General features: G+C 38.7%; 1 protein-coding gene across 1 annotated transcript in view; it reads left to right on the forward strand.

The window, feature by feature from the left end:
- LOC146501934 (exostosin-1) overlaps positions 1–25,236 on the forward strand; it is a 331,006-nt gene that overhangs the window by 297,904 nt on the left and 7,866 nt on the right. The window contains exons 10-11 of the mRNA XM_085132477.1: positions 12,423–12,512; positions 23,659–23,819. Coding sequence (XP_084988603.1) covers positions 12,423–12,512; positions 23,659–23,819 — 251 coding nt within the window. The remainder of the gene's footprint in view (positions 1–12,422; positions 12,513–23,658; positions 23,820–25,236) is intronic.

Below are 25,236 nucleotides of genomic sequence, written 5' to 3' on the forward strand. Positions count from 1 at the left end.
TGTATTTTAAAGCACACCACATGTTTTCAGAGTGGGTTTGTTTTGTTTGTTTGTTTTATTTTGTTTGTGCTTCTTCAGTTCTGGAACAACTGAGGGATATTCACACATAATAAACCCCAGTGGACCACCCAAGAGCTGAAGAATGTGAAGACGTCTCATGGATCTTCAAAACCTAGAAAAACTCGAGTCGCTTTCTTTTCAAGTTTTCAAGCTTTTTTTTCTGAACTGTAACCAGAGACTGGGACTCTTAATCTAAAAATATCAAACCCAAAATAATTTAATTGTAGATTGTAGTTTTTAGGCCGGGTTGACATAGTGTTAAATCAAATCCTGCCACATTTATTGGGTCCATATTAATTACAAGTCCCTTGTTTAAAGCCTCATAGTCCTGTAAAACATGTAAAAAATGGGTATTGCCACTGTGACATTGTAATGTTGGTTTGTGAATCTGCATTTTGAAGCCTCAACATTGGCATATGGGTGAAAACACAGAAACAACTACCTGCTAATTAGTACTAAATAACAGACTGACAAAATATTACATTTTCAAACAAAAAAACTGAAACACAAACTTGTTAAACAGACTGTAGCAAACAGCAACCCATATCATTTTTCAGGCAATGCCATTAAAATGCTTCAAAAAGTGCCAACAGCACAAACACAGTGTCTGCTCAGGTCCAGTTCACTGACTCCTTTCAGCAGACGGCTACAGCTGCCTGTGTTGGAAAATCTGTCAGAGCAACTATGCCCCTAACTCCAGCAACCAGATGGGTGAGTTATTGAAAAAAATCCACTCCTCATAGAGGTGTTATGCAGTGGGAAACTATTTATAGAGGTTGTTGTTTTTTAAATCAGGCTGTAAATATGCTTTTTAATTACATAAAATTGGACATCTGAACATGTAAATCTGTTGGGTTTGACTTACTTTTGGAGCTTCAGACATGCACTTCTGTGATCGCTTCATTCTCAGTGACGATTACAGATGGGTTATTCCACAAACTTATTTGGTATTTAAGCCTGACACCATTGGCCGTTCCTGGGTCTAAACTCCGCTTCAGGTCCCAAAGTCAAATAAACTCTGTGGCATCACTGAGAGTTTCAAACTGTCTAAAGTCTTTCATCTTTAATAAAATGATCAGCATTGCTGCTTTACCAGGTGTAACAATTAACTTTAACATCCAGGCAACCACGAAAACAGAATTTATTAAATTTAATGGAGTTAGAAGTTAGCAGGGAGTTAGCTCACTAGTTTATCATAATATACCATGTTCTGACTGAGAGATTTCTGAAAAATTTAAATGTACAGCTCTGCTATCACTTCCAACATAAACGAAGACAGAAAACTAAACAGCAGTGACTTTTGTAGGGTTACTGAAGTTTGGCTAGCTGGTATATAATGATTTGCTACGTGATCACTAGCGACACAGCTATGTTAGCATAACATAAACACAGTGAAGCTGCAGGATGAACGCTAACCTTTTTCCACTTGATAAAAGTTAACGTGAGGGTTCCCGACGGTTAGGGACAAATGCAATTTCATGGCAGGATGCTGTAAACGGACAAAACTTCAGTCAGGAGAACAACTGAGATAATCCATCCATAATATGAGTTTAGTCATTAATATACTGCTGCATGGGCTGGGCTGTAGTTACACATAAGGTTTTAAAAACTGAGCTTTAAAATGAACAGTGGTAATAAAAACCGAAAGAGGCGACAGTGATCACTGACTGGGGCTTGTTCAGATGTAACAGAACAAGATACAAAGCATTAAAACGTTAAAAACACAACACCTTTAATAAACACAGAGCAGTTTGGACCTGGAAGCAGGGTTCATATGTCATCAGTTAAAGACGGGGTAGGTGATGTCAGTCTAAGTCTGTCTTTTATATGTAGCCTGCTTTAATCACTTGATTAGAAGGATAAAATATGTAAAGAAAGAGTGAAAAAGGTCTCCCTTCTCTCATTAACACCAATGTATGTCCTTGGAATGAAAAAAAAGAGAAACATGAATGAACCTCATTATATCTGTTTTCCACACCAAGTTCCAGGTTTAATTAAAAGCAGATATTGAGTATATTTTCATTTAATCCTACCTGGGGTCCTATAATCATGCAGCAGAGGGAGGGAATGATGTATAATGCTCTTTTCCTTTGTCAACTAAATTCTAATCCAGTGCTATTTCAAGTTTAAATAGACTCTTAATGATAAATTTGAAGCAGTGTGAGCTTTGATTGTTAGATATTAGAGCAAAGCCAAGAGTGTGACTTTGTTTCGTTTGTTCTCATTTGCAATATTACTGGGTTGTACTCTGCCTCTATCTACATATACATGCTGTAAAAACTCATGGTTGTTACGGTATATTTAATAAACAGAAGAAAAATGTCACATTTTCTAATTACTTTAACCAACTGAGCTTCTTAAAATGCACTCAGTCAGATACTCATTTACTAAATGAAGCCTCCATACATGCCAGCATGTTTCTCTCTCTATGTCAATCTCTTAGTCGTCTAATTGCTTCTGTTTGTTTTCATGTAAACGTCTCCCTCTTGAAATGAAAGAACAATGTCTCCGCTGGTGACAGTCAAACGCATCTCAGCGACCATGTGTATGTGTGGTCCTATAATTAGACATGTGGTATATTGTCATGCAGTCCAGACAGATGCTCTTCACAGTATTTCCTTCCAAGTGCACGCTGTGTTTGCTCCCTCTGTAGCAACAATACACACACACACACACACACACATAGAGAGAGAAAGTTTGTCATTTGCCTCGGCAGAGCACAGCAGCAGAGTAATTTGCTGTTGGTTATGAGTGTATCTACTCTGTAATGCTGAGTGGATGCACTCCATCTACAAGCTTTTACTTCCCCTCTCTCCTTCCGTCTCTCTCTCTATCCTCAACCTCTGTTCTGTGCTTGCCTTCAGAGTTATTTTTTCTCAAGTACGTTCAGAGTCACCTTTCAGTAAGTATTCAAACGACTCTTTAATTTACTTGATTATATCTGAGAAGTTCTCATACTTAAATGAGCTCATTTTAATTAAATTTAAGTAGACCCTCATAGATTTGGGATTGGTCAACAACCAATTGGGAAACTATGGTTACTATAGAAAAAAATATGTATTCCTTGTGCTTTGAACGCCTGGTCAGAGACTTCATCATTTCTTCACTACCAGATACACTGGACCCACTACAGTTCGCTTACTGTCCAAATCGTTCCACAGACGATGCCATCTCTCATCTCCTCCACACATCACTTACTCACTTGCACACTGGAAGGGGGAATTATGTTAAAATGCTCTTCATAGACTACAGCTCTGCATTTAATACCATAATTCCCTCCACACTCACCACCAAACTGGAGCACCTGGGACTCAGCTCATCTATTTGTCAGTGGATCTCCAACTTCCTAACTGGCAGACCACAGGCAGTAAGGATGGGCGGACATGTCTCAGCCTCCACCACTCTCAGCACTAGAGCCCCCCAGGGGTGTGTTCTGAGCCCCCTGCTGTACTCTTTGTACACATATGACTGTGTGGCCACTACCAGCTCCACCACCATCATCAAGTTTGCTGACGACACCGTCGTGGTGGGCCTGATCTCTGACAACAACGAGGCGGTCTACCTGAAGGAGATTAGGAATCTGGAGAACTGGTGCCAGAGGAACAACCTCCTTCTAAACGTCAGTAAGACAAAGGAGTTGATAGTGGACTTCAGCACTAAGCAGGAGAGGAACTACCAGACCCCCGTCATCAACGAGTGCCCAGTGGAGAGAGTGGACACCTTCAAATACCTCGGAGTTCACATCACGCAGGACCTGTCATGGTCCTGTCACATCAACACCGTGGTGAAAAAGGCCCGTCAGCGTCTCTACCACCTCAGACGCTTGAGAGACTTCCAACTGCCCTCCAAGGTGCTCAGGAACTTTTACTCGTGCACCATAGAGAGCATCCTGACGGGAAACATCTTAACCTGGTTCAGGAACAGCACCATGCAGGACAGACGAGCTCTACAGAGGGTTGTGCGATCAGCTGAGCGCACCATCTGCTCCGAGCTCCCTGACCTGCACTCAATCTACAGCAGGCGGTGCTGGACCAAGGCCAGGAAGATGGTGAAGGACCTCAGCCATCCCAACAACAGACTGTTCTCTCTGTTGAGGTCAGGAAAGTGATTCTGCTCCCTGAAGACCAACACAGAGAGACTGAGGAGGAGCTTCTTCCCGCAGGCGATACGGTCTCTCAATCACACCGCCACACAGTACTGACCCACACATATGGTTCGTACACACACACTGAACACTCTGGACATTGTTTTCACTTCATCACTTAAATCACTTTAAGCATATTTGCACTGCACAAGATACTTAATAATGTGGATTGCACAACACTGGACATTATATTTCTTCATTTCCATTTAATACTTGTACAGCTGCTGTTATTGTATATATGTATATATATAATATATATATATATTTCTCATACATTCTTATATATTTCTATACTGTGTATTGTGTATTTTGTTGTACAGTTATTTTATTTTCAACTTTAATTTATATATTTTATCTTATTCTTTCCCAGTTAAATTTACCCTTCATTCTAATTTGTGTTGTACAGTTATTTCATTTTTAACTTTAATTTTTATATTTTATTTTTTTTTATTCCTTCCTAGTTAAATTTACCCTTTTTAATTTTCATATTTATTTCCTATCTTATTCATAGCCTTTTCTTTTTTTTCTTTAGGTCACGAGCAGTTGTGTAAGCATTTCACTGCATATCGTACTGTGTATGACTGTGTATGTGACAAATAAAATTTGAATTTGAATTTTGAATTAGAATTTAATAATAATAATAATGGATTGCATTTATATAGCGCTTTTCGGGACCCCTCAAAGCGCTTTACGTGCTACGTGCACTGGCCAACACCAGTAGGCCTTATGACATCCTCCACACTATGCACTTGAATATATAAAAGTGATGAGCACGTCTTTCATTGAATTTTGAGTGTTTTAATCAACTTTGTTTGACCAGAAACTGTGGTGTTTCCGGTCAAAAGAGACTGCCATAGGAAATGAATAGGAATCCACCCCCACCCCGTTTGGCCCACTGAATGAGCAAATGAATGAAAGACCCACTGAACAACCCACTTAACTGAATTTGGTGATGAAAAATGTTTGTTATGTTAATTTAAGAGCTGTTAAAACTAACCGGTCAATTGTGACCAGCAACACTAAAGTAAGAGGGTGGGGTGAACAAAACCACATTGTGGAAAGCAAAGAATAATTGAAACTCTTATATCTGCAAATGGTGGAGCAACATCATATTAAACCATATGGACTAAGAATGGGATGTTACTTAAGTTCATAAGAATGTGAAGGCAGACGATTAAATACTTTTGGCAGTACAGTGTGCATCCAAATTTGCTTCCAAGCAGTTTGTAGGAGATGTTATTGCTATATGTTAACATGGCGTCCAAAGGACAGAGACCACTATTGACAGTCATGCTTTCATTTTGGGTTTGATTATAATTCAGTTGATTTTCACTGCATGAATTCCACAATTATGTGCTGTACGGTAGGCCATGTTGACTTGTGACAACATGTGACATCAGAAATTCTCAGTGTCCAAGTGTCGCTCATAAATGATCAATGGTATTAAGGTCAGATGACTTAGGAAAAGTAGTTCTTTAAGTAGTTTCTGCAAATTGTCTTTGTTTTGTTTACTCACCAACTAGTTAAGCACTGCAATATGCTTAAAGATAAAATTACTGATTGATCAGAAACAAGTGGCTCCTCGTCATTAGACCTCCTTGATAAGCATTTATGACAGACAAATCAATACGATCAAAGAAGTGGTCAATATACTCCCCTCTGCTGCTGGTTATATGTTGACTACAGCTTTATCGATGTACTCTTAATATCACCTCTCCTGCCTTCAAGCAATGAATTTTATGTTTATAATAGAGATGGACCGATCCGATTACTGGATCGGATATCGGCGAGAAATAAAAAATGTAATCCGATCCATTAAATATCAAAAAAGCACCTCACAAAACTTGCTACACGGCATAACTCGGCTGATAACCATAGCACGTTGCAGCAGTATGCATCAGGTGATAGAGCGCTGTGTGTATTTGTAGCCTCGCTAGCAACCCGGCATTTCATCTCCGAGGAAGTTTTCCCAGAGAGAAGTAAAGCAAGTGTGTAATCTCTGAATGTTTGTAAAGCATTCCCACGTTAAGCTTAACAACCGATATATGGAGCGACTGCCTCTCTCTCTCTCTCTCTCTCTCCTGCTGCTACTTCAATCTGAAACTGCTTAATGATCAGCTGATCGGCTTTTCTGTCGAGAGTCCGTCTCTCTTCTTTGTTTTTGGCCCACTTCTCACCAGAAAGAGGAAACCAGCAGCTGAACAACAGCAGCACTATTAAGCTTGATAAGCTGTTGTTAGAATTTATTTAATATTACTTTCTACACCAGGATCTTTTTCTACGTAGCTGACGGCTGGTAACTGTGCAGGGGCGGATCTAGCAAAGTTTAGCCAGGGGGCCGATAGGGCATGAACAGGGAAAAGGGGGCACAAAGACATACTTTTCTTTCTTATTCTCATTTAAAATGTCTAGCTTTTAATAAATAATTATCTGAATCTTACACCCAAAGTTTTAATCTGATGTAAAATATATAGAAGTCCATTACTGTATATAGTAACTGTTAAGTCTAATATACCCTAGTAAGCTATACTACTTTTTCCTTTGGGAAAGTACCATCTGTGAATTCTGCAATTCTGTTGAAGAAAGATGTTGAATCTATTTAATTATTCTTGAAAAATAATTTATTTCTGTGCATTTTTCCCCCTGCATCAAATTAAATTTGATTACATCGATTAAGCATCATGAGGTGGAGGGTGGGGGGTGGTTCCCTGTTTTGTTTTTTTTTTGCTGGGAGTTTGCAACCCTATTAGTTAGGTTGCTTAAAATTTCTGCTAAGTACTCTTTAAAATAGCAGAATAGGGAGGATGGAGTAGGTTTAAGTTTATTAGATTGATCAGTGTTGCTGAACTATGAAATATTTTGGGCGCAGCGTATTTTTTATGTTGTTATTTATTTAAACTTGTATAAACTTATACAAAATGCAGCAAGATATTAAAAAAACGTTTTATTGATTAAAAAACACTATATCGGATTCATATCGGTATCGGCAGATATCCAAATTTATGATATCGGTATTGGACATAAAAAAGTGGTATCGTGCCATCTCTAGTTTAAAAGTTCATCTTGAAAATCGATCCTCATTTCTTAGTTGTGCATTTAAATTACAGCAAAGGAGCATAAAATAGAAGTGTTCAAAGTGATCAAAAACTGCACAAAAATTATTTATTGTGAGGCATGGACACATGCTCTCATCCTCTGGTGGAGTCTGGGACTAGAATATTGGGTCCTTTGAGTCCTGCTGTGAGGTGACGCCACCATGGATTGGGCTTCATCTACAGCTTCTGCTCAAGCGGGTTTGGTACCTGGAGGTTATGAAGGCCAGGTAAATGCCCTGTGCTCTTTGTCCCTGAGCCATTACTGAGCATTTTTTTTCCAGTGTGGGTGGTGTTCCAGGATTTATCAGACCGGCGTGTGCAAAAGTAATGACAATATAAATATAGCTATATTTATTATGGAATATCACTTGATATCAGAGAGTTGGTGAACACACATATGACAGCAGGCATGTTCCAATAATGAAGGTGTAATCTAGCATAGTTTTATTTATCTTCTACTACATCATATCTCCATAAAACAAGACATCTATCTGTCTTATCATAGAGCCAAAAGAACAAGTGCTGTCATTGTACAGAGGTCACGATACTTTTGGTCTCTATCAGTTCAACAAAAACTCTCAACTTCATTTTCTACTGTTGTTGTGGGTTTATTATGAGCAGTTTCCAATGGTTTATGATTGTGGTAAGAGGGAACTAAATTAGTACCTACTCGGATCGACTCAACGTGACTCAACTCATTTTCCATAAGAATCGTAAAGTTGAAAATGATTGTTGATAGGTTATGATCATCTTTCAGATACACACATGGTCTTTGACCTTTAACTTTAACTTAGAAACATCTTGATATATCAATGGCATAGAATCAGAAAAGACATCTCCAAAGACTATCCTTTAAGTAACAGAAGTCATGGCAAACATAAAGAGAGGAAATGAGTGGAACGAGAGCAACAAAGATAAAGTTCAGACCACTGAACTGCCCGAGATCTAAGTGGGATCTAATCTCTGTCTAGAGGCAGAAAAGCATTGACACTAGCCACAGGGAAGCATGGTTGTGTGATGGAAGGGTGGTAAATTTTAGCCAGTAAGAGGTTTTGAGGGCTAGTGCCAATACTGATGTCTACTGCTGAAGGGTACTGTTTTATAAGTGTTTTAAGCAAGTTTAAGTTGAGCTTAAGTTGGACAATTTTCAGCCCAAAGAAACTTTTATAAAGCCTTTATATAGATGCATAGAGGGCACTATACACAAAACTATGGTAAAATATAGTGAATGCTAAGATGTAAAAAGTAGATTTACTGTGTTAATTTTTGTAAATCATGTTTTAGGCCCCAGTCATTCTATGGCAATCACCAGTTACTAGTGAAAAATTGTAGCTGGCTAATGCTTGCTGTAGCTTTTTAGTGGGACTAGCTGAAATTGGATACAAAGAGACATATGATGCTGCACCACAAATGTCGTTGAGATTGCGCAGGTCGCTAGCAGGCTGTATTGGTCACCAGTACTTTGTTTGGAAGACACCAGCTTGGCTTCAAACTCTCACAAACTACTATCCAAGCTGTAGTAAAACTGTGAAAAGTGTAAAAGTGAAAGTAGACGCTTTCCTTTTTGAAATGTGGTGGTTGCAGCAATAAGGCACAATCTTTACTTTGAAGGTGAACATTCTCCATTTCTGCTTTGTGTCACACTTATTTAAGTTGTAACAATCACATAGGTGATGGTGGAGCCCTTTACGAATTATTTCACCCAGCAAGCAACCTCCAGCAACCAGTTACCAGCCCATTTTTCTAGTGACCAACATAGACAGGCGGTCATAACCTAGTTTCCAGGCTTGTCTGACTGTGTTAGGGTACCTGGGTCATTGACCCAGTGTTTTCAGTTTTGTACTTTTATTTGTGTTCTCATCTTGGTTTATGACTGTGAGGGTTTTGGTTTCTGTTTTGCATTTCTATTTCTCCAGTTGTTCTTAGTTTGTGATTTTGTAGTTCTTAGGTTTTGGTTTCCATACTCCCTCTGATCTGTGTCCAGTCTGTGTCTCTGTGTCTGCCCTGGTCCTACATCTCTGTGTTCCCTATGGTGCAGTGTCTGGTTGTGAGTCTGTGTCTGGAAGTTCAGTCCGTGTTTCCTGTTTTACTTTGAAGGTCCGTGTCTTATGTTAATGTGTCTGGGTTTGCTTCGCTTGTCTCGTTAGGCCTGATTTGTCCCAGGTGTGTTTCCCTCCTGTCTCCCATTCCCTGATTGCTCCCTCTGTGTATTTAAGCCCTGTGTTTTCCTTTGTCTGTGTTGTGGTCTCCAGTATTCCATGCTGTATGTTCTGCCTATCAGCCTGTTTTTGCATGGTTTATGTTTCCAATTTAGTTAGATTCTGTTCTTTTTGCCATCCAGGAAATAAAGCTGACTTTTGAGTTCATGTTTGCCTGCTGGAGTCTACGCTTTGGGGCCACCATTCCTGCCTGCCTGCACACAGTACATGACAGACTGAGGCTTCAAGAGATTACAGTCATGCTGCTTAGTGCTAAACTGCTATCACCCATATGCTAACATGGATATGGCATGTACATTTGACATGTTCACCATATCAGTTTAGTCTGTTAGCAAACTAGTAATTTGCACAAATGCAAAAGTACTGAAATCCGCTTTTTTATGTGTACTGTATTTGGCCATAAACTAAAGTAGTGGACAAATTAAATTCCATGTAGAGATGGAAACATGTAACAGTGAATGGATAGATTGCAATGAAATTGTGGCAAGTTAATCAGTCCCATAGTCCTTGACTTATTACAGTTTAGATCTAAAACTGAAAAGTGTGAAAAAAAAACTTAAAAACTTAAAAAAGAAAAATTAAGTATAGATGGACCACAATTCTGACCAATTACACAGGACAAAAGAGCAAAAGTTTTGATAAAATGATTTCAACTGCAGACCTTATTAATGAAAGCAGATTGTATTTCCTAAGTTGCCATAAAACATGCAGATGTGATATTTTCTTGGACTTTTAATCCATATTGACTTCAGGAAGAGACTAATTTCTTACTGAATACCATAATTGTATGAATTTGCTTTGGCATATGTTAATGTTGATTTCCAGGACGATTCATAATATGTGCATATGTGTGTAATAAATAGATTTCTAATTTAGTGAAAGAAGAAAAACGATAATAAAATGAGCGATAAATTTTGAAAATGATGACCTTTAGACTGTATGCAAGATTAGACTGTCATGCCTATTTATATGCACATTGACTATGCAAATGTGTGCATGCAACTTTGATTTAATACATTCCCACCACTAAGTCTGGAAACTGCAGCAGATTATCAGGCATGCTTTTGTGGTTAATTTAGCAACTTGTTTCACTGCCATGTGGCTTTTCCTGAGGAAATTGAGAAGCTGTTGGTTAATGCGAACACTGTCCTGACTGAATAAGGTACATGTCTCCCGATTATAGGGCAACCATCCAAAGAAAAACACATTTTCTGCCAGGAGTTCTTTCTTTAAGCAGTGATTTAATGGAGAATTTGATGTGGCATTCTCAAATACTTGAAAGAATGTCGGGGATTTGTGTTGAAATTCATTTGATGTTACCCTTAATTTCCTAATAAATTTCATCTCAGCATCCGTCAGATCATTAGGCTGAAATGGAAGTAGACATTAAGCTTGTGGAGATTTGTGGTCTTACTTGACAAAATAAGCCTCTTAATGTTACCCCTGGGGGTGTAAATTTAATTTACTTTTCTTTTTTTAGGTCATGAATCCATGTAAAACATCACCGCTGTGGCATGACACGTCATTTCAGTGACATAAAATCTTGAAATAATTGAAAGGAAGCTGTAAGAGTAGCAAATTTTACACAAGCACATTTTAGGTAATTCCAGTCGAAAAGATAATCTTTCTGGGTGAGTTAAAGATGAAGCAAAAATATATTTTCTCGCTATATGTTGCTACAGAGCTAATATTATGGATTTAAATATTTTTGTTGAGAATATTATATACACTCAAACAGCCACTTTGTTAGGTAAACCTTAGGTATTTGTGGGCTGGAACCCCTTTTACCTTCTTCATGGCATATATTCAACTAAGTGCTGGAAACATTCCTTATAGTGATTTTGGACCATTTTGAGGTCATAACCGTTGCTACAGATTTATTTGCGGCTCAAACATTGGATGACATCCCAAGTGGCAGTAAAGTGCCCAAAGTGTGGCAAGAAAATATATCCCTCACAATTACATCTTCACCATCAAACCTGTGATCTTCTGCTTTTCGTAGCCCATCTGCTTCAAGTTTAGGGGTGCCATGTGACCAGAGATGCTCTTCTGCATAAATTGGTTGTAATGACCGTGTAGTGACCTCTGAGATCGACCTCTGAGTTTCACCCAGAGAACTGCCACTCAGTTGATATTTTTGTTTTTCAGACCCTTCTCTGTAAACCCTAGATTTTTGTGTGCTAAATCACCGTAGGGACATTTTCAGCACTGCCTGAAGTATTAAGATCAGCCTGTCTGGCACCAGCAACCATGCTACGTACAAGTAATTCATCATTCTGTTGCTCATTTTGATTTTTTTGGACCATGCTTACATGCATAAATGTACTGAGTTGTGACTGTTAAAGAAGTGCAACTAATGAAGTGGCCGGTGAATGTATAAATTACATGCTTTGTCTGAGGTTCATCATACTGACTTGTTCGTTCTTTGCTACCCACTCACATTTAAGATAACTGATTTTGAAAGATCCTGAGTGCTGAGCCCGGGAGCAGGTTCTTTGAAACCTCAACTGAACCTATTTTTCACCAATTACTCATGCCCTTGTTACTTTTCCTCACAAACAGTTAAATAATTCACACGTTAATTATGAGTCAATAACATCAGCAGCAGCGATCTTTGGGCTAATGGATCAGGGCCTGTTGCATGCTTTCTGTTAGGCACTGAATTGATCAGAACTCAAACAAAACCTATTAAGTGAGCACAGTGAATGATAAAACACACGGTTGGGGTGGTGAAACAATTTTTCCTTTATTTTTTATAGATTTCTTTATATTGCTATACCAACTCTATACCTTTAAAATACATAATGTGTATAATAGGTTTCTTTTATCCCTAAAAAAGCTCAGACTCCTTAAAGTTTGTCAGTTAACAGTAGTGCAAACTATTTCCTCTCTCTCTGCCTGCAGACGATGAGCAGTCGTTTTTTCCCCCATGACGCCATCATCACCGATGCCGTCCTCAGTCTGGATGAAGACTCTGTTCTCTCAACCAATGAGGTGAGTTAACGATAGTTTATCAACCAACTGAGACTACACTGAAGTTTTACATACAGGTGAACTGAGACACTGGTGCTTTATCAACAAAATGAGGTGAGACAGCGATGCTCCCAAGGCACATTGTTGCCAAACACTGATATCAGCCTCAGATCCCAAGTTAGTAAAGAAACCACTTCAACATAGCTGTGCAAAAACACATGGAAGAACTATTCCTTTTTCTTGCTCTCAGCCTAAACAATGACTTTGAAAGCTATTTCGTGAAAACTGGTCTTTGATTTGAGGCGGAGGTAATTAAAGCAAGTTACAATGTCTGCTTTTACAAAATTATTTGACTGAACTGACTTAAGCTAGCATTCACTCATTTAGCATTTTAAAAATGTGAAGACATTAAAAACTAAAAAATCTAAACCTTAATCTTTGGCTAATAAGAAAAATGTCACAGTTTCAATGATTAGCTGACAATCATGGTGAAGAATATAGAGCTGTCAGATTTATTGTATTTCTTCTATTATTCACTTTTCAAGTTACACTATGTGGACAAAATTATTTAGCTATTTCTTTATCTTGGAATTCAGGTGTTAATACTTTCCATTACCACAGGTATATAAATTCAAGCTCTTGCAGTCTGCTTTTTGCAAACATTAGTGAAAGTGTGGTACTGTAATAGAATGCAACCTTTGCAAGAAGTCAGGTTATGTTATTCTACAATCAGCTGTAAGTTGTATTATTGAAAAGTTGAAGTGTTTAGGAAACACAGCATCTCAGAGCATGTAAAGTTAAAGAGCGGGGTTGCGAGTGCTGAGGTGCATAGTGCATAAAAGTCACCAGAGCTTTGCTGACTTAATAACTGCAGAGTTTCAAATCTCCTCTGGCTTTAACTCCAGCCCAAAAATGGTGTAGCTTGGCAAGACTTTCCATGGCCGTACAGCTCCTGTACGGCTTCTGTAGGTGAAATGTGTAGGTGTCCCAGTACATTTGTCAATATAGTTTACAAAAACAAAGTACAGTTGACCTGACAGGTCATGTCACTGCAGCTTGAGAAGACATCTGCAAATTTTAAAAGCAAGATAATTCAGAAAACAGCTTCATCTATTTGACACCACGGGGAAATGTAGATCCTGTTTGTTTCAGCGTGTTTCTAATTTTGGTTCACAGCTCACTTCAAGTTGCAGTTTATTTAGCTCTCAGGGCCACTGTAGAAAATGGTTTGACAATGAGGATTAATCAGTGGCTTTGGTAAAAGTAATGCAAACTTAAGTAACCTTGCCTGTGGCTTCTAATATGCAGACTTTCCCAAATTTAATAAACCGCCTTTGTGAAATATTTTAAAAGCTGCTGAGCAAGTTGGCAAAAGCAGAGATATACACAAATTGTGTTCATTGTGTTCATCCCTACAATTTACTCAACTTTGATAGAAATGAATACTTGAATACTATAATTCAAACATAAATGCATTTAGACACAACTGCACAAAAACAGAAAGTTGAAAGTTTCAGACGTAGGGAAGCCTACGTCTGAAACTGTTTTTTTACAGCTTGATGTGATCTGCATGGTTTTATTTCAGTCAGTGGTAAAAGGTGACGATGTCTTAACACATTATTGATCCTCTTTGAAATGAAACAGTCTGTTCTCGAAGAGTCATGAATACTATTCATTATAAATGAAACGCCTCACTCTACAAAACAGCACAATGGCCACTGAACTTAAGGTGGAAAATGTGTTTTGCCTTTAAAGGATGATTAAAAACTAAGCGAGATGAGTATGAAGTCTAACATAGCAGCAGAATCAAATAGCAAAGCAAGCAAGCAAAGAGTTCTGATTACAGACGCCACAAACTGAGATCCTGCCTTTACTAAATTACTGTGGAACTCTTTCAATTTGTATTCTTGTAATTTAAATTAACCCAGTGAAAAGGTGAGAGAAAAGCAGAGATAAGGAATAATGTGAGCAGTGTTAAAATGTGAAAGAAAATACAGGCTAGAAAGGGGAAAAAGTGAAAGTAACAGTGGTATGAAAAAAATTACAGAACAGAGAGAAGTGAAAGAGAAAACCAGGTGAAAAAGCCCTGCTCAAAATCAAAGCAAGAACAAATAAGGAAATGTTGGGAAAGAGTGTTTAATGAAAAACAAAGCGCTCTCATGGAGTTTTACGAGAGCCATTAACTTTGTGTCTGTATCATTACACTGTCAAAACACAGAGCGCTTCTTTGATTAAAGTCTCACTTGTTACTTAAAAACAAGGATGAGGAACACTTTTGTACTGTTTTAGAACAAATTAGAAACCAGAGAATTGTTTGAAGCTCTGTCAAGGGAGGAAATAATGATGATAATCCACCTTTTTAAAACATTGTAGCAGAGTTAGTGAGCCAAGTGGGGCTTAGTAAAACCACTGAAATATGAACATTGCAAAGGCACACAGTTCTCTAGACTTGAAGGGCATTCAAAGCTCTTTTGATGTTGGTTCTCACGACCATGACTGATAGCACTGCATTGTGGGCTTTTCTTTCAAAAACGTTTAAATTTTGTGGCTTAAGAAACAAACAAACAAACAAAAAAACCCATTCCTCTGAAATTGGTTTAATTACTTTAAAATAAAAACAGGAAGAAAAAAAGATTTGCATATTACTACAAATCAGAAAATACTGTCAACATATTTTATTGTCATTTTTTTAGGGCTAGAACTGTCTAGATACTTGTGACACTTGGAGGCAAAATTCACTTTAAACCATTCAAAAATAAAAACATTGTGGTAGATTTGTTCCATGCTAACTTTACCTGGTAAAGTTTACCCCGAATTTGATTTCTGTGTAGTTTTCTGAATTTTTGAAGGCTGTAGCCATTTATATTTATTTTTTTATATTATATATATTTTTGGAGGCTGACTAACAGCCTTAATTGCAGTACTGCTGCCTTCTAGTGGTAGACTTTAAAAGTAAAATAATAATAATAATTTAATGGCTATTTAAATATTTATATTAACTTCATCCGTAGTATAAATCTAGAGGTGAATGATACATGAACAATCCCCTGTACAGTATAAGGAATGTGTAATAAAGAGTGGAGATGTGTGAAGTATGGTGTTTCTAATTCATGGTATAGAAAGCTTTTTTAAGAAAACAACCTTCATAGTACATTTTCTATTAAAAAATTCTATACATTTCAATTGAAAAACATTATTTACAAGTAAAAGCTGTTGAAAGTTTTCTGAAAGCATATGAACTATAATGTTATCAAACATACACTCATTTGCATGAATGTCCAGATAGACAAATACAGACAAGTATGACCCAAGTCACAAAGTTTCCTTACCTTTACGACAGCAATTCGGTCACCAGCAGCTCATCTGTGATGCTAAATTAGTGCTCCTGCTTTAAGAGCCATTACAAGTAGCTGCCTTGTTTCTTTCTCTGCAGATCTTCAGCGAATGAAAGATGCAATCCATAATAGATTGTGAGGCCCAATGAGCCCTAGAGATCGAATATATCTTTAAACTCTAAGATGTTTTATTGATCGGAGCAAGTCAATGTTCACCTTTTCTACGCAAACGGGATCGCAATTACACTTTATAGCACCACAATTTCAGGCACAGCAATATGAGCAAGTTTCTACAACTAAACTTTTATGAGCACACGGCTTGTTTTCTGAAACGAGAGGAGGGAGAAAATGTCAGGGAGAGAACTAGTGAATAAGAGAGGAAGTGAAGTGAATCTTTGCTGTGCTTACTAACCCATAGCTCTAATTGCCCTTTTAACATGGTGAGAGGCTTTATTGAAAGGAGATGAAATATGTCAATTCACTAAAAATGTGCAAGAGAGAACATTACACTTTTAATGGGACTTTTCATATTACAATACCTCGGCAGAAGAATGGCTGTGCCAATTTCATAATTACATTGTTTCAGCTCATTAAATGTATGATTATTCCATGAAGAGAGATTAGAGAAGGGGATACGACCTGACAAAGCTTTTGTCTCTCATTGGGCAGCCAAGCATGCTGCTGAATTATGCCCTTTGGAAGACATTTTCTATATGATAGATATGGAAATTGTGTTACAACAGCAGTGGCAGAATCTTGATCCTCTTTTCATTTAAAGGTTGTCTCCGGGTTTGAACATGTTTCAGAGCACTTATAATTTTCATTAGTATTCAAGGTTTTCAGTACACACTTAAACAAATCATAAATTCATAGAAAAGATAATGATTTGACCTCTATGGCTTTCTTTTGCTCATTGACACTATCTCATTTCATTTAGGGTATTTTCTCCCATTAAGTTCATATTTCTTACCTATTGATTGATTGGATGAGTTGAAAGTGTCACTTTGAGGCCCCCGGCTTCAGCATGCTCGATATTGGACTCACAGTGTGGGAAATCCTGCCAATCAAAATCTGAAAATTCTTCCACCTTCAAGTGATTTCTGAATGTCTTTCTTGGTCTGCATCACTGCTTACTTGTGTCAAATATATGAACACAGCAAACCAGCTGAACATGGGTTATGCCAAGATAATGAGTGTTATTTACTTCACCTGTATGTGGTTTAAATCTTGTGTCTAAAACACTTTATAAAAGATGCATGTGGTGTTCAAGAAAAATGAAGCCAGTTTAGAGGCATCTAAAACCTGGTGTGTTTCTAATCCAGAACAGCAAGCAAGGAAACCCAATATTAGTTTAAATATGAATTTTTCATCACTTCAAATCCCTGCATTTTCACTGACATTCTGTGGTCTCTGGTCTCAGCATCACTCTTAGTCAGTGTTGGGTAAGTTACTTTAAAATAGTAACTTAGTTACATTACTAGTTACTTCTATCAAAAGTAACTCAGTTACTTCAAGTTACTCGTTACTTTCAAAGTAACTAGTTACTAAGGAAAGTAACTTTGGTTTTACTCAGAATTCTCTTGTTAATGTGTTGCTTCCATAACTTTGCCAGTCTTCTAGCTTGCTTACTTGCCACAAGTGCACTGTGCCACCTACCAATAGAAAGGAAAAGATAATACATATTTCCACGAGAGAAATCCCACGCCTGGACCGTCATTGACTGCTGCCATGATTCTAGCCTACGTCACAGCGTCATGTGTGCCTTTTACATCCAACACAAAAAAGTCGTGGTGCTTTGATTGTACTCAGAACTTGAAAATTCTGCCTTCTGAATAGGAAGATGTAGGTAACACCAGACTGCAGATGAGCTGCATACAGGGCTGGACAAAAAATCGGCCCGGGCATTTTGACTAGAGACCGGCCATTATAGGAAAAATCATAAAGCCTTTGAATGAAAACAAACGCTGTTGTGACAGTGATGTTCACTGTTTTGATGGTATATATGCATCAATCGTTTGTCGTAAGATTCAGATAATTATTTTTTAAAAGCTAGACATTTTAAATGAGAATAAGAAAGAAAAGTATTTCTTTGTGCCCAGCTCTCCCTGTTAATGCCCCACCTGGCGCCCCTGGCAAAACTTTGCTAGATCCGCTCCTGCACAGTTACCAGCTGTCAGCTACCAAAAAAGGATCCTGGGGTTATTTGTCTCTCAGAAACAGTTCATAACTTCCCTTCAACTCATTTATGTCACCTAAAAGGTAAACCTGTATCTCCATCACCTGTTCAGCTCTGATGATTCAGTAAGGACATCTCCTGGTTTCATGTTTCCCTCTCACCAGATAAACAAACCGACATCATGACCAGCAGCTTTTTTGCAGCTGTGGCTCCAGCAAACATCAGCTGATACTAGGAATTAATATTAAATAAATCCTAACAACAGCTGATCAAGCTTAAACGTGCTGCTGTTGTTTAACGCGACATCGGCTGGTTTCCTCTTTCTGGCGCAAAGTGGGCGATAAACAAACAAGAGAGCCGATCAGCTGATCATTGATCAGTTTTCATGATTGAAGTAGAAACGGGAGAGGGAGGGAGGAGAATGAGAGAAGAAGAGGCAGCTGTGCAGCAAAGACACAGAATAACTCCAGCTTTGTGCCTTTTTCAATGTAGCCGAATTACGGGACAAACTGTTCCTTTTCACCTCAATAAGAAATGCGTAATATTTTCTCTGAATACCAGACGGGACGGTTGGCAACTCTAATAACTTATGAACAAAATAAAGTTTAATATCGTTAACATCATAGCACCCACCCAGCTGTATAGAAACTCCGTCATGCTAGCTAGTACGCAGTAGAGATGGACCGATCCGATATTACGTATCGGTATCGGTCCGATACTGACCCAAATTACTGGATCGGATATCGGCGAGAAATAAAAAATGTAATCCGATCCATTAAATATCAAAAAAGCACCTCACAAAACTTGCTACGCGGCGTAACTCTGCTCATAACCGTAGCACGTAGCAGCAGTGTGCATCACGTGATAGAGCCGCTGTGTGTATTTGTAGCCTTGCTAGCAAACCAGCATTTCATCTATGAGGAAGTTTTCCCAGAGAAAAGTAAAGCAAGTGTGTAAGTTCATCTCTGAATGTCTGTAAAGCGTTCCCACCTTAAGCTTAACAACCATACCTGGAGCGACTGCCTCTCTCTCTCTCTCTCTCTCTCTCCTGCTACTGCAATCGTGAAACTGCTTAATGATCAGCTGATCGGCTTTTCTGTCGCGAGTCCGTCTCTCTTCTTTGTTTTTGTCCCACTTCTCACCAGAAAGAGGAAACCACCGGCTGAACAACAGCAGCACTATTAAGCTTGATAAGCTGTTGTTAGAATTTATTTAATATTACTTTCAACACCAGGATCTTTTTCTATGCAGCTGACGGCTGGTAATTGTGCAGGGGCGGATCTAGCAAAGTTTAGCCAGGGGGGCCGATAGGGCATGAACAGGGAAAAGGGGGCACAAAGACATACTTTTCTTTCTTATTCTCATTTAAAATGTCTAGTTTTTAATAAATAATTATCTGACTCTTACACCCAAAGTTTTAATCTTGTGTAAAATATATAGAAGTCCATTACTGTATATAGTAACTGTTAAGTCTAATATACCCTAGTAAGCTATAGTACTTTTTCCTTTGGGAAGATACCATCTGTGCAGTCTGCAATTCTGTTGAAGAAAGATGTTGAATCTATTTAATTATTCTTGAAAAATAATTTATTTTTGTGCATTTTCCCCCTGCATCAAATTAAATTTGGTTACATCGATTAAGCATCATGAGGTGGAGGGTGGTTTGTTTGTTTTTTGCTGGGAGTTTGCAACCCTATTAGTTAGGTTGCTTAATATTTCTTCTAAGTACTCTTTAAAATACCAGAATAGGGAGGATGGAGCAGGTTTAACTTTATTAGATTGATCAGTGTTGCTGAACTATGAAATATTTTGGACGCAGTGTATTTTTTACATACAGGTATAACAGAATAGCTTTAGTGTTGTTGTTTATTTAAACTTGAGTATAAACTTATACAAAATGCAGCAAGATATTAAAAAAACGTTTTGTTGATTAAAAAACACACTATATCAGATTCATATCGGTATCGGCAGATATCCAAATTTATGATATCGGTATTGGTATCGGACATAAAAAAGTGGTATCGTGCCATCTCTAGTACGCAGTACGGAAAAAGTCAGAATAACGAAAATAAACTCCACCTAAACTTGGTTTATATCTGACCCAGATAGACTGCAGGTCATAATTTCTTACCTGAAGTTCAGTTCACACTTGGACCGGCGGCCGCCTCGGGTCTCTTTTCCTTCTCTTCCACCTGCTGGCCTCCAACACTTGCTAATGTTATTGAATCTGTGGAAGCTCCGCGATAGCCACCACACGAAGTAACGAGTAACGACCCTATCTAAATCCCAGTAACGACTAACGCGTTCCTGATTTTGGCATAATAACTAGTTACCGTGCTCGTTACCACAATAATAACGTAGTTACTGTAACGCGTTACTTAATAACGCGTTAGTCCCAACACTGCTCTTAGTTTCCTTCTGTGTGCATGGTTCTCTAAAGTACATAAAAGGGTCCTTTAAATTAAGTGCTTTGTAGTGAGTTTTTGAAACAGTTTTGATAAAATAAGACAACATATTCTTGGATCATATTAATTAAAAAAACTTTTTTTTTAACCCCTCTATCGATCCCTACATCCTCCTTTGGCTTTTCTCATGCATCTTCCAAATTACTTCAAAGCCTCAGTCACACAGGCCTAGAGACCAGTCTGCAGCCCCCTGCCAACTTCTGGTCACTAGGGAAAAACGTGTAGTCCCCTACTGGTTGATGAAGCTGGAGGTTCATGCGTGAAACTGGTCACAAAGAGGCAATCTGCTCACGACCAAAGGCATCACAATGTGGTTTTCGGTGCAATACTGAAATACAGTATATTTCACATAGGGACAACAAGCAACATCCAGCCACTCAACGCTTGCAACTGGTTTGGGGTGAACGGTGGTTGCCAAATGGTCACCAGTTGGTCTCTAGGCTTCTGTGACTGGGGCCCTAACATTTACCATTTGGACATTTGCTGAAAAAAAATCTGGAGCACAAATTCAGTCTACCCTAACTTCCCTTTGAACCAAGGAAGCCTGGTGTGCTCCGCATACACATGTAAATTATAAACCTTTACCTTGAAGAGAATATGTCTTGATATTGGAGCTGCATATTTAATAATTTAACTTTAATTTAATTTAACTGTTTGGAGATTCAGCTGATGTTTGTATGTAGAAGCTGTAATAGACTGTGGTGCTGGCATGCAGCACTGAACGCCAAATGCTTAACCTTTGCAATCTATAGAAGAACCTTTAAGCAATCAATGAAAGATACTTTTGGAGTTGCAAAGATGAGACATAACCTCACAGCACTGAGACTACTTGGTGAGAATGGCTATAGTCTTAAAACGCTGCAAAATACAAAACTGCTATAGCTCCCTTTAGCCCCAAAATGCAGACCTTAAACCCAGCTGGCTATCTTGGATCACACTGAGACTGCTGGTAAAACTTCATCAACACCACAGCACTCCAAACCTGCTGGATACAAGATCAGTTTACAACACATTTCCTGAGTTTTATCATCCTGAAGACAGGTGGAGGTTGGCAGTGAAAGCACTGCTGTGGCATTGCTTCATGGAGAGGAAAATAAATAAATAAAACCAGACACAACTTTTCAACAACCAAAGCATTGAAAACACTGAGGGGAGATAGGGGCTCTAAAATCTGATGCAACACCTTTTCATCTTATAACACTGGACATGTTAAACCCAAATGTCAGGAGAGATTTGTAGCAGATCTATTGCTGGATTGACCCTCGACTTTTCAGATCAATTTTGGCTTTGTAGAATCCATCAGTATGAATTACACACACACACACACACATTTGTGTGTTGTGTTTGTGTCAGTTCAAAGAACGTTACATTGTCTTGCATTAACATCTTGGAAGTCTACCCTAATCTGAAACATAACCGTCACCATTACCATAAACTTTAATGAACCTTTAAATGTAACTGTTTACTTTGTGAAGTCTTGCAAACACACACACACAGACTGTGTTCAAGGCTCATTAGAAATTTTCAGTCATATTAAACGATAATTAAGACAGACAGATTGCAATGAACCTGTGCTTTGTTACTCACTCACTTGTAAGTGGTCTCTTGCTCTCTCTCACTCACGCACACACACATATCTGCCACATGGGCACATTTTCATACAGGAACACAGTGCACACGCACAGCTAACATGTCCCTTCGTGAGGACCTGTGCTTTGAATCACCTTTTCTCAGCTTACATCAGATGCTTTACAGTAGTTCAGTTCATGACAGAACATCCACCTTTGGTTCACCCCTCTCCAACTTCTAGTTCCTCTACCTGTGCTACTCTGGTAATTAATTTCTGTGGGTGTGTGGATGTGTGTGTCTAACAAAGTATTTCATTATGTGCCGAACCCCTTATTCTCTAGTGTGTCTGGCCGAATGTCTCAGTGGTGTTTTGGTATTCAAAAGAGGGTCTTTGTCAGGTAGCTCCATCTTCTTCAAGGGCACCAGCTGCTCCACAAAAAGGCCATGATAAATTTCTTCTTAATTGTGAAGTAGGCAGTCTCCAAGGAAAATGGAGCAGGAGACAGTCAAAGCTGGCACCTGCTTAAAAGATGACCCCAATGCAAGACCAGCAACCTGTTTCTGCTTCCAGGGTCTCGATCCTCAAAGCATCTAGTTTCTTGGTGATGCACACACAGTCTCCTTTGAAGCTGCCAAATTGACTTCCTGGCCGCAGCACTCCTGATCGAAATAGCAACAAAATAGGGATGGTGTTGGTGTAAATCACAAGCCTGTTAACCAGTTAACCACAGTTCATGCCCCATTGGTGGGGTTGTATTTTCCACTAAAATGGACAGAAGTCTGTTAAATGCACTGCATTACACACTTTCAAACTTTCCTTATAATATATACCAGCACACCCTCCTAATTTAAGTTGGAAAATATTTCATTTGTCTCCCTGTATCACTGCCTGCTGTTTTGAAGCCTCCACTACCCCAGAAGTTACCTGCACAAATATCCCCTGGGAGGGTATATTTATTCATCACTCCCCATCTTTGATATATAATAAACCTGGAGCCCAGACAGCACACCTGACCCTGTAATGAATCATTTTCAACATGAGCAGTCTGACTTAATTAAGTTCGGGGTTAGGGATTTTATGACCTGAGAATAATAGATAAGTAGTTAAATAGATATTATTAATATGTTGCATAAATCTGTTTGTTTTTAAAAAAAAATTCTTTAAAAAGTTAAAAATTAAACCTCTTTTGATCATGCAAGAGGGAATTATTATGAATCAGGTCGGCACAGCCCGGTTTAGAATGTGACTCAGAGCTCTCCAACTGATCAATGAGTGCACTCTGATATTTAAATGACATTTTAACATGAAGTGCTTCAGCTGGAATGAAAACATTGCGAAATGGCCTCAAAAATATTGTTTGTGTAGTTGTGAAGAGGCAGAGAAGTTGTTTAGAAGACGGCCTTGTTGGTTTAGCTGGCTAAATGCCATTTGACAGGTGTTTTGAATGCAATTTTTACCACACCGCAAATATTCTGAATAAGCTGTATTGCTTTTCTTTGTGCTTTTCTTCTCTCCATTTTTTCTCATTGTGCTTCCACCTTTGCTTCTTCTTTTTCTTTTCTTTTTTTCATTTCCTCTACACATCTAATCTATTCAACACCTTTCTTTTCTATTTGACCAGGTGGACTTTGCCTTCACTGTATGGCAAAGTTTTCCTGACCGTATTGTTGGTTATCCAGCAAGGAGCCACTACTGGGATAGTTCCAGATCACGCTGGGGCTACACTTCCAAGTGGACCAATGAGTACTCCATGGTCCTTACAGGAGCAGCTTTTTACCACAGGTGCAAACCCACAGGATTTCTTGCTTATCAGTGAAGTTGTATTGACGTGAATGGCAAAAGAGTGGCACAGAAAGATGGCACATGGCATCGTCTGTGATGCAGACAGTGTGCCAGAGCATGAAGGTGACATTATCAACTTATTAGTCAGCCTGCCTTCCCGCCCTCACCTGTAGCTACAAGCATTATGTCGTGATTTAATGAGTAAGATTACAGATAAAAGCAGCAGAAATAACCTCTCAGAACAGTCTCTGGGTTTTCTCTTAGATAGGGTTCGAACCTCGGCCGTTTGGGAGGAGTAGAGGCACTGCTCCTGTTGATTAAAATAAAATTGTTTCTTGAGCTTATTTAAGAGAGGCTGTAATTGTATTCTTGCTACCACTGGATAGCTGCAAGTTGTGTTTAGAAGCCTTGATTTCTACCCAAAAAATCCCTCGAAAATCTCAAAGATACTAGTTTTAGAATTAGAGTTTTGGTCTGATTATGGGCCATGTATATAAAGGCCAACAACACCTTTCAGTACATGGCGAACTTATGATTGCCTTCAATCATGGTTTGTACCTAGGACATATAGGCCCTGACATGGAATAATTACATTCCTATAGGATAAATGCCCTGCAGCACAAATAGTTTCTGCAGATCTTTGGATCAAGATAAGTAAATAATTAAGTAATTTTACAGCCTTCAGCCGTGAAGTGTTGATGTCATGCTCCTGTTTTTGTGTTTGTTATGGTTTACATTCTAGTTCTGTATTGGTGTCTCTAGAGTTCAGTCTTCCTTAGTCTCATCTCTTTGACTTTCAGCCTTCACAGTCATGTACCCGTGTCTGTCTGTTTTCTCCCCAGTCCCTGTGTCAAGCCCATGTGTCTTAATGTTGGTCACAGTGTTTGATGGTCTTCTGTTTTCATGTGTATTATGTTCAGTTTTGCTTCCCCTGTCTCGTCAGTCAGTTTAGTGTCAGCTGTGTTATCCTCCTTGTCTTATTGTCTGTGTTTTCCTCTGTTCTCTGTTGCATTTTCCCTCATTGTAGGTAGTGGTTCTGTCTGTCTGGATGGTTTTTGCCTTTTGTTTTTGTTGCCCAATGCTTAGATGTTTAGTTCAGTTCTGTGTTGCCAAGTCCTGGGTTTTTGGGTCCACAACTCTGCCGGCCTCACACCTACACCTGTGGATATGACAGAAGAACGGGACCAAATAATGGACCAAGCAGACTCAGCCCTGAAAGAATGTGGGTTGGCTCTAACACGGATGAACAGTCTTTTGATTTACATCTCCTAAGTCATGGGCATAAGGAACAAATTATCCAGAGGAACCCTCTGCTCCTCCAACTTCCTCGGTCTCCGGAGATGGTCTGTGCTCTCACCGAGGCTAAAGAAGAACTGCAAAAACTGCTCTCTTCATGCTTTCCTCCTCCTGTTGTCAC

Source organism: Neolamprologus multifasciatus, chromosome 15 (assembly GCF_963576455.1).
Source record: "Neolamprologus multifasciatus chromosome 15, fNeoMul1.2, whole genome shotgun sequence".
NCBI lineage: Eukaryota > Metazoa > Chordata > Actinopteri > Cichliformes > Cichlidae > Neolamprologus > Neolamprologus multifasciatus.